The sequence below is a fragment of the Trachinotus anak genome, unplaced genomic scaffold (assembly GCF_046630095.1).
Source record: "Trachinotus anak isolate AG129_WGS33_773 ecotype Australia unplaced genomic scaffold, CSIRO_AGI_Tana_v1 ptg000013l, whole genome shotgun sequence".
Taxonomy (NCBI): Eukaryota; Metazoa; Chordata; class Actinopteri; order Carangiformes; family Carangidae; genus Trachinotus; species Trachinotus anak.
In genome coordinates this window covers 7289271-7298833 of record NW_027273864.1, presented here as the reverse complement: position 1 = coordinate 7298833, position 9563 = coordinate 7289271, and the positions used below count along the sequence as shown (strand labels likewise).

General features: G+C 42.3%; 2 protein-coding genes and 1 long non-coding RNA gene across 3 annotated transcripts; 1 reads left to right on the top strand and 2 right to left on the bottom strand.

Moving 5' to 3' along the window:
* Window positions 1–783: 783 nt before the first annotated feature.
* On the bottom strand, window positions 784–2785 carry mafbb (v-maf avian musculoaponeurotic fibrosarcoma oncogene homolog Bb). The gene has a single exon (XM_071494357.1). The coding sequence runs from the start codon at window positions 2363–2365 to the stop codon at window positions 1379–1381; it is 987 nt and encodes a 328-aa protein (XP_071350458.1). The 5' UTR covers window positions 2366–2785; the 3' UTR covers window positions 784–1378.
* A 974-nt stretch (window positions 2786–3759) lies between these two features.
* LOC139630696 (DEP domain-containing mTOR-interacting protein) lies at window positions 3760–9060 on the top strand. The gene is made up of 9 exons (XM_071494356.1): window positions 3760–6306; window positions 6438–6616; window positions 6710–6833; window positions 7387–7565; window positions 7748–7960; window positions 8056–8181; window positions 8292–8362; window positions 8716–8820; window positions 8923–9060. The coding sequence occupies exons 1-9, from the start codon at window positions 6224–6226 to the stop codon at window positions 9046–9048; spliced, it is 1206 nt and encodes a 401-aa protein (XP_071350457.1). The 5' UTR covers window positions 3760–6223; the 3' UTR covers window positions 9049–9060.
* Window positions 7111–9443, bottom strand: LOC139630699 (uncharacterized). Its single transcript, XR_011693203.1, has 5 exons — window positions 9302–9443; window positions 8968–9083; window positions 8705–8809; window positions 8073–8172; window positions 7111–7602 (listed from the first exon to the last, which is right to left on the bottom strand). It is a non-coding gene; the product is annotated as an uncharacterized lncRNA (long non-coding RNA).
* Window positions 9444–9563: the final 120 nt, after the last annotated feature.

Genomic DNA, 9563 nt, shown 5'->3' with positions numbered 1-9563 from the left:
AAGAATTAAAAAAGAAAAAAAGACATATCAAGTGAAAAAATTCCTGTGCAGTCGGCCAGAGGAACGCCGAGCAGTGTGCCGGTGGTTGTTGTTTCTCTCTTCCTCTGTTAATGAATGCAGAGGTGATCTGTTTGTCTGAGGAAGAGAGCAGAGGGGAAGCCTGATTTCCACTCCATTTTATCTGTGCCCCACAGCCCCTGCCAGTTAGCCCCCTGTGCTTTCACATGCCGGGGTCCCACAGGAAGCAGCACTCCATGAAGGGCAAAGGTCAGAGAAGGAGAGAAAGCCTCATGTCCTTTGATTCACCACCAAACATACAAATACATTGTGTTTGTTACTGTTCTCATTCTTTAGGCTGTCCAGTAAAATACTTGATAATGAAGAAATGTTACTTATTGAAACTAACACATGTTTACACACTAATTTATAGACTCTTTTTACATCTTACAGGGTCATAATATAATTTTAGAATAGATTTATAGTGGATTCGTGATTGTAGCCTGCAAATGTATTTCATAATTCATGTATTATATGTACTAAGTGACATACTTCAATAACTTAATTTTATGTAGTGTGCACAAATGTTATGTTGCATGTATCTGATTATATAGATTCAGTAGTTTTCCTTTCAAATGTATGAATATTATTATAAAAGAAATGTTGGAATAGGTCAGAGAAGTAAGCCTATGACAAATTACATGGAAACGGCAAAGAAAATTGTGCATGTGAGGCAAAAATGACCGTGTTTTAAGGGACAGTAATTTGTCAGCAGATGAGACACAATTTTAAAAAGTCACAATAGTTTTATTGATCCATAGTAAATGAAAAACATAGTAGATGAAAAACAATTTGTATAATTGTATATTATATTTGAAAGAAAAGCAAATAAGGAACACATCTGTCCAGCAGAATCACTTTCATAAAAATAATATGAACGTCATTTGTGGCATCAATCTTTCCAGTAAGTTTTCTATTTTATGGAAGCTCAACACAAAATATAATTTGAGCTACAAAAACTAAGCAAAGCAGAATCACCAAAATAAAAATTGAGCAGTAACTGATGCAGAAGGATTAAAGTTGTGTAGCCTATTAGTAAAGGGGAATATTCTCTGATTTCAAGTATCTCAGACAAAAAGCAGAATAATGCCTGTATAAAATAAAAACATCTCATACATGTCCTGCATGCATGCTTCATAGTAATTTTCCATTCATAACTTGTTGCCTTGTTGAATCTATTACAATTATTTCTGTGATATCCTCATGTCCAACATTAGTTAAAACTCGATGAGTCCACGGGATTGTTTGTTAAGGAGCAAGGCCAGTTGTCAATATAAATGCCTCCCTATGGAAAAGAATCAGTTCTGCAGGAACAACAAACTCACATTAAATACTCGGGTGAGGAAGGGTTGTCACTAGTAGACCCAGTTTCGTGGTAGCAGTTAGCACCGGACAGTTTCTCACATTTAAGTTTGTATGCATCCCTCTCCCGGATCAGTCTGTTGAGTTCATGCTTGAGCTGCTCCACCTGTGACACCAGGCTCGTCTTTTCGTGCTCCAAAATGTGCTTTTGCTGGACGCGCTTGTAGCGGCAGGACTGTGCGTAACCTCTGTTTTTCAGGGTCCGGCGCTTCTGCTTCAGGCGCATCACTTCGTCCTTGCTGAGGCCTCTGAGGAGCCGGTTGAGCTCCCTGACGGACATGGACACCAGCTGGTCGTCTGAGAAGTGGGAATCGGCGTTGGATCTCCTGTCGTGGCGGCTGTGCTGCTGCTGGAGATGATGGTGCGCACCGAGGACCTGCTGGGCCTCCGGCGACTGGGGGGACGCACACCCCATGTCATCTTTGAGATAGGGGTCTTGGCAGTGACTGCTGGGCATGCCTTGCATGTCGGGGTGACCCGGCAGTCCCGGGTAGTGCTGGACAGGCTCGTTCAGGTGGCCGTACCCATCGTATTCAGCTTGGAAAGGTGGTGGATGGTGGCTGTGGGGCGCAGATGGGTGTCCCTGCTGCGCCGTGGCGCTGATGAGGGCCTCCACTGCGTCCTCGGGTGTCAGGCCAAAAGACTGAGGGTACATTTGGTGAGGGTAACCCCCGTTGTTGGGTATCCAGAACTGGTCTCCCCCGGGGTTATTTCTCTGCTCATTTGGATTGAGGTTTGGTGATGAGGGTACCGAGTTGCAAGGTGTGCTGCCAGGGGTTGAAGAGACGGAGTCGGGTCTCTGGAGCTGGCTGCACGGCCCGATGAAGGAGCGGTCTATCCCCTGCATCGCCTCCTTCTTGACACCGAACTTCATTAAGTCAAAGTCGCTGACGAAATCCATGGGGGTTTTCTGCAGTCCCAAATGTGAATGCGCCTCGGCGGTCATATTAAATGACAAAATAGTCTCTTCAAATAGCTCCAGATGTCCACAGCTATTTCATGCAGTGAGTGAAGGCGCACTCACTTCAAAAATGACAGTAATTCCAAACTTTGATTTCAGCTGTGTATAGAAAGAAAAAACACTGCGTGCGTAAAAGGCGTCCAGCCTGTCAAACTGTGCGGACTGCTGATTCTGCACCGCGCAGCCTGTTCGGTCTCCGGAGCCACAAACTAAAAGTCCACTGACTGTGTGTCAGAGGACTGGACGCACCTCTGTCTGTTCAGGAGAAGCGCACTTTCTTCATAAAGCTGCATTGGCATGATGTCACGCCTTCCAGACTACACCTCCACGCCGCTCTCCAATGAAAACACGCAGAAGGGACAATTTGCATAAAAGCTGTTACGAGTCTGTCCCACGATCTGTTCGTGACGATCATCTGACCAAAACCTGTAAATGCACAGCGGTATATGCTCTCTACTGTAAGAGGTTTTTTTTTTTTTTTTTTTTTTACATTTTACACTTTACACTTCAGCTTATTTATCCCGCAGCGATTTATCTGTTAATCACAGTGTGGATAAGGTCCAGTAAACACTTACACTTAGATGATCTTGTTTAAGAAAATTCACTAAACATATGGGCTTGCTTTTGACTACTAAAAGTCTATATTACTATAATCTGAATTCTTCTTTCTATGTTGAATTCGGTTTACATTCATTTCGTGGTGATTGACACGTTGCCACGACTGCATGATTTCATGTAAACAACAAAAAGGAGGCTGCAAGACAATTCATTCGACACCACCGTGGTTGTGGGTTCCTGAGTTCACAGGTAAATACTGACATCTTCTGGCCAACAGTCTACACTGCAGGAGTCTCAATGTCAGCAGCTCTGATTGGCTGAGCCATCACAGGCAAGCATGAGGGCAAGAGGGGGCAACTGTATTTCTGTAGTCAGTAAACTGAGGCACATATTCTATATATTGAATTTTCACCAGAAGTCATATCCTCATATCTCTTATATGTGTGATATATGTGCTGTTTCCTCATTTGTCAATTTATTGTTGTTTTGATTAGTTTGTTTTTGGAGCATTTTTCCAGGCTTGCTCTATCATTCGTTTTCACAAACCCAATTCTATGAACTCCGTATTTTATTACGTACTGTGTGGGACATGTGCTCACAGGCCTCAGAACATCTCAGGGTGAGCCCCTTGACTCTTGCTGATTTTATAGCAGATCCTATGGCCAATGGAAGTGGTTGAAGGTTTTACCAAAGCAGCTCAGCAAGACCTCTGACACAATAAACGCCTCTGGCATGTTCCAGGACCCACGCAGGGTCCCCTGTTTGGCTCTGGGTTATGAGCCCTAGTGGCGTCCAGAGGTGACACAACTGCACAGGATATCAAAGGGTTAACCAGTGTTCCTGCACTGAGGTTGCCCTCTCAGACAGTGCTTACTCTAAAGATAGTGACAGCTTTACTGACAAGACAGAGGACTCAAGCCAAAACCAATAGAAATTGCTGCCCGAGAGCAGCGGGGAACTGTTTTGGGCAGTTATTGTTGCTGGGAAGAGCGGAAAAGAGGAGACAGTGTGACTGAGCGGGGATGGCTCAGGGACAGATTAGGATTTATGCCAGCAGGACACGTTCACAGTATGTGGTATAACTTACATGTATGCTAATGAGAGGATGTTAACAGCCTGGGTGCGGATCACCAGCAGACCGTCAGATCATATCGTGTCACAACACGCATGCATCAATACAGTCATACCTCCTAAACAAAATATAAATATTAGTTTAAATCGCAACAGCGGGGTCAGCCCTATACTCTGGAATATCCCTGACTGACTGACTGACTGACTGACCATATTTCCACCAGGTGGGGCAAACATACTCTTTTAGGGGGTGTTTACAGCCTGCACTGTTTCCAATTTAGTGCATTGTTGCTAGATTTGGAGACTTTTTTTCAAACAAGGCTGGGTATAAACCCGTTTAAACCATATTTGGGAACTGCAGGGAAGTGAAGGAGCACTTCCAATACACCGAGCCTCGCCTTCATTACGGCAAATAAACTACTTTCATTGCATGTATCATTATTACTAAAGGAGGCAGAGGAATAACTAAACATAAGACATGCAGGCAGGAGAGAGGGAAGGAGAGAGAAGTAACAACAGAAGTGCCAGCAACAACAAATGAGATAATACACTTACTGCAGCACACCAATAAAAGCTCTGTTAAGAAATTTTTACAGGAAGTGTTGCGTTTGTATTAACACATAATGCAATGACTCTAACATGACAGACGAGAGTGGCTCAAAGTGAGGCATAAAGACCTGCCTCAAATAAAGGCCTGTTACCTTCTGCAGTTGAGGTAAATAAAGGCTAAACTGTTGTGGATCCCAGACGGAGGATGTGCTCTGTGTGAGAGAAAATAAGAAAGTTTTCTATTGCTTCTAACTTTCTCTCTGAGTGATCATTTTACAGGTTTACATAGTTGAAATCAGAGCACAGTCTTTGTCTTTAACTTATGTGTTTGGTGATTTTGTCAGACAACAAAAATCAGGGTTTGACCATAGGTGGTTCAGCCATGTTGTTGTTACTGTCAGCAAATACCTTGAAAAGACAAAATCCAACAATTTCAAACCAACATTAATCTGTCTCTCAATAGTTCCGTAGTTGCCCCTGTCTGTAGCTTTCAGCCCAAAGTCCATTTGTTTCTACTGAAGATAAAGACATTATTTAAAAATTGTCAGAAATATATGCTTATATATACTTAAATAAAAAATAAATCTCAGTAAAAACAACAGGACACTGTAGTTTTTAGTAAATGTTACTCAAACATGAATGAATAGTGCAATGATGTGTTTTTAATAGTTGTTGGGGAGCTCTATAGTAGAGAGGAAAAACTATATTAGACCTTGTCTACAGAGACAACACTTGTTAGTAGGCTCGATTATTGATCATGAAAATGATTTATTGTTAGTTTTAGTCTGTTCATGGGATTTACTGACAATGACAAAGATACAGAATATCCTCAGATTTGTCCTTTAAGCTTGGATTTATATTTGGGGTGTGGGTTTGCCAGTGCTATTGAAGTAACCAAAGTTTACAGGCAGCCTGACAAGAAGAGGTGCCTGGGAGGTTGAATTTAGGGCAGCAGTCTCTTTTTTTGTGTTCACAAGGCACACTAACATGACCTGTGTCACTGGTTACAACACGGAGGATAAACACCCCAGAACAAGTTCTGCCAATGACATGTCTTTCTGGTTTTCTGTTGCCAAACAACCATACAATGCCTCTTGACTTTCAACTGTTTTTCCTGTGGTTACTATTTAATGTGGCCTTATTCAGATTCATCCAGAGCTAACAGGCTGACACAAAATATGGAGGCTGTCACATCCATAGACAACCCAGATAATCCTATGTTTTGCCTGTCTTTGAAATTTTAGAAAATGATTGCAAAATGCCTCTGAAGTACACAATTCTACACTAAAACAAACAAACCCTTCAAAACCAGTGTAAGAAAACCCTGCGTGCAAAACAGCATCTATTAATTGGCTGTATATGCCTAATTAGCACCATGAAGGCAAGTAGCAAAGGGCTATTATGTGGATTTCAACAGTCATTCCTTTGTTGCTCTCAAAATGATAAAATAAAAAGGATCAAACACTCGACACTGAACAGCCTTCAGTCAGGACTCCTTCCCTCTGTGGCATCCTGACAGAAATACACCTTATCCTGCTCTCTGTATACACAACATCTATCCCACATGGCAGTGGGGTTCTGTGTGTTTCAGAGGATATTTTGTAAACAAAAAGCACCGCAACTAAAAGTGAGCTTCACTTACTTTCTCATCCAGAGATAACAAACATGGAGCGAACAAGTAGCATTGGGAGAAAAGCCATGGCTAGACAACGTAAGGCTGAAGTCATGATTGCTGGAGAACAACTCAGGTATGAGCAGAGCAGAGCAGACAGACTGAAAATATATAGAAAGCTTTTTTAAAATATTTGAGATTTAAGTTTGATGTGGCTAATGTTAAACGTCAATTTAGGATCATGGTTAATCTGAACTTCATTTGAAGGTTGAGACTTCATGATGGGAAACTCATAAAGGACCGACGCTACCACTTGCGCACGTATCCCAACTGTTTCGTAGCACAGGAGCTTATAGACTGGCTCATGAGCCATAAGGTAGCTCCAGATCGAGCAACAGCTGTCCGTCTCATTCAGCACCTCATGGATCATGACATCATTCATCACGGTAAGAAGGAAGCACCAAGGCAGGCCAGGAGCTTTTGTTAGACACTCACTAATTTCAAGTCTTATTTTGAAACTGTATGTTGCCTCTTCTTAGTCTGTGATAAGAGGCCAGTATTCAAGGACGCCAAACTGCTGTACCGTTTCCGCAAGGACGATGGCACATTTCCCTTCAATACAGAGGTGAAAATCTTCATGAGAGGCCAACGGCTGTATGAACAGTAAGAGTTACTGTGTTTGAGGTCTCTTGTTTCAGCAGGATCAGCTGACCTTTAAGTGTAATGTCAATACATACCAGTATTAGGGCTGAACAATTAATCAAAATATTATCCAAATCGCAATATGGCCAAGTGTAAAATCCAAATTACAGGAGTCGCAATTTTTTTGATAAAGGAAAAAAACAGAACATAAATGAAGCATTGTGGTGTTGCAGAGATGCCCCAGCCTATAAATCATCTTCTCCAGATGTAAGGGAACAAGACACAAAAAAATCATATCATCATCATTTTCATTTTATTTTTTTCAGGGAAAATGAAATGCAAAAAATTACCATTCTAACTGAAAGTGTTACTCATCCCATTTGCAACATATCTGCCATTTTTTTTGCATATCATTCAGCCCTAATCAGTATGATTAATTGGCTTGGGTTAAAATCTCATGTCAGATATACTGCGTCTCTGTGATTTTGGTCTTTTTAAAGTATCCTTTCAGACTTTTAAAGTAATTTTCATGTTATGAGAAACCTGATGTGTGGTTTTGTGTCTGTTTCTTCAGTCTCATTGGCGACAAGAACTCCATTCTGCAGCTGAGAGAGGAGCACGGTGTTGCCTACCAGCGCTCCTTTCCTGGCTGCCAGCTGATTGACTGGCTCCTTCAGAACGGGGAGGCAGAGAGCCGGCGTCGGGGACTGGAGCTGTGCCGTGCATTGCAGGAGCATGGCATCATTCAGCACGGTGAGGAGAGCCCTCATTTGCCCTTTGATGTATGACACTAGAAATGAATAAACCGTCAGTGGCTCATCAGTGGGTGGCAAACTGGGACTTTCACGATCTAAAGCAAAAAGCACTCATTGGTGAAAAATCCCATTCATTCTAAAATGCGTTTCACTGTTGCTCTTTCTTTCTCCCACAACTAGTTGCAAAGAAGCATGATTTCTTTGACAGTGGACTACTCTATCAGTTCTGCATCAATTTTCGCCGCAGACGCCGCCTGTCTGAACTGTTAAATGAAAGTGAGCAAGATGATGACGAAGGTGTAGCAGTGTCGACACAAGAAGACCACCATTCTGACAGTCCATTTGTTGTGCGCAAAAGCCCCCATCAGGAGGGCAACAGTGCTTTCCAGTCTGGTAAAAAAAAAAAATCTCTGCCCTCTTTACACATTATACACTTTTTTGTAAATGCTAACTATTGCATCATAATTTCACTACTAATTCAATTAAAGTGGTGTCGAGTAAAGACCTGAAACAGGTTACAAGTGGGCGTCGAGGCAGCTTGAATTCCCTTCAGCTCCACTCTGCTGGATTTGCACCTCTTGTCTCCTCAGTGGTGAGATGCAATCCTAAATCAGGCAAGTGTGTAATTAATATTCATCTGACAAATGTCTGAAAATGTCAATAAGGTATTAGCATTTAGTGTATTAATGCTTGCTTGTGAAAGCATATTTTCATGATTTTACAGTCCTTCGAAGAAATTTTACATGTGAGGAGTTATTGGCACCTGGGGCACCCGTCATTAAGAGAGTGTTGACGGTGAGTTAATCTGGGCTATTTTATGATCTTAAATTTATGCGATTTCAAGGAATTTATTGCATTAATTTAGTATAACCTGAACAACATTCCCCTGAAGACTACAAGTAGGAAAAAAACTTAACTACTTCTTTAAAATGGAATTTACTTAAGGTGAGTTTTATGCCTGCAGGTTTTGTGATATCAACACAAAACTGTTCTCATCTATTACCCACTTAAAACAAAGCAGGAACACATATAGGCTCCGTATTATTTCCCCATTTGAACTAACAAAGTTGTATCTCACCAAGTCTAAACTATACAAATTTCATTTCATCCCGACTAAATTTGCACTTAATCTCTCACCGTGATCCCAGGTGCTAGGAGACGCTCTGGGCTGGGGCTTTGTAGTCAGAGGCATGGCTCCCTGCTATGTGCAGGCTGTTGACCCTGGGAGCCCTGCAGCAGCTGCTGGAGTCAAGGTTAGACACATGATACACATAAGGCACCAAGAGAGAAAATGATGTCATAACCCCCAAATAAGACAAAAACATGACCTATGTACCTGATACAATCTGTTTTAGGTGCGGCAGTTTGTGTGCCAGGTGAATGGACAGTGTGTTCTCTACCTGGACTACAGGACCATCACCAGACTGGTGATGACGGGGCCTCGCACTGTTGTACTGGAAGTGATGGAACCACTGGAGTGACTTAAAGTCTGCCTCTTGTTTTGGACCCGCTGAAACTGAAATATAACATCATTAAACGTCTTTGCAGAGTTGTAGAGTTTAGAGGCAGAGTTCATGTGCTCATATGTGGGAAACAAACAAATCGGTGAAAATGTCCATCTTGGTTGTGGAAACGAGTTGTGCTTTAATGAATCTGTATTCCTGAACATTAATGTTAGCTTTTATGCTACTGAAAATAAAGCATTGTAGCAGTGAGGCCACAGAGAATACAAACTTTTGGTCATCCATCCTCTGCCAGCTCCCTACTACGACTTCCGTCTTTTTGCCGTCGCCATTTTGGACTGAGAGTTGGCTCACTTGGAGTAGGTACCGTTTGCTAGCAGGCTGGCCTGACCACCGGTGCAAGTAAAAGAAGTACTGAGAGGACACCGGGTGGTGTTGGCAGTCTTCACTTTTGGAGTTTACTGTTTTCATGAGATGTGCACCCCTCTGCCCTTGCTTTTGTTCCTACAGCTAGCTAGCAGCTGCAGATGTGA

What these genes read in the sequence shown, in the direction of transcription:
- mafbb (XM_071494357.1), bottom strand. Translation starts at nt 2,365, where the DNA reads ATGACCGCCGAGGCGCATTCACATTTGGGACTGCAGAAAACCCCCATG.
- LOC139630696 (XM_071494356.1), top strand. Translation starts at nt 6,224, where the DNA reads ATGGAGCGAACAAGTAGCATTGGGAGAAAAGCCATGGCTAGACAACGT. An exon ending in ATTGCTGGAGAACAACTCAG is followed by an intron (nt 6,307 to 6,437) that starts GTATGAGCAGAG and finishes CTTCATTTGAAG; the next exon opens with GTTGAGACTTCATGATGGGA. An exon ending in GAGATGCAATCCTAAATCAG is followed by an intron (nt 8,182 to 8,291) that starts GCAAGTGTGTAA and finishes ATGATTTTACAG; the next exon opens with TCCTTCGAAGAAATTTTACA.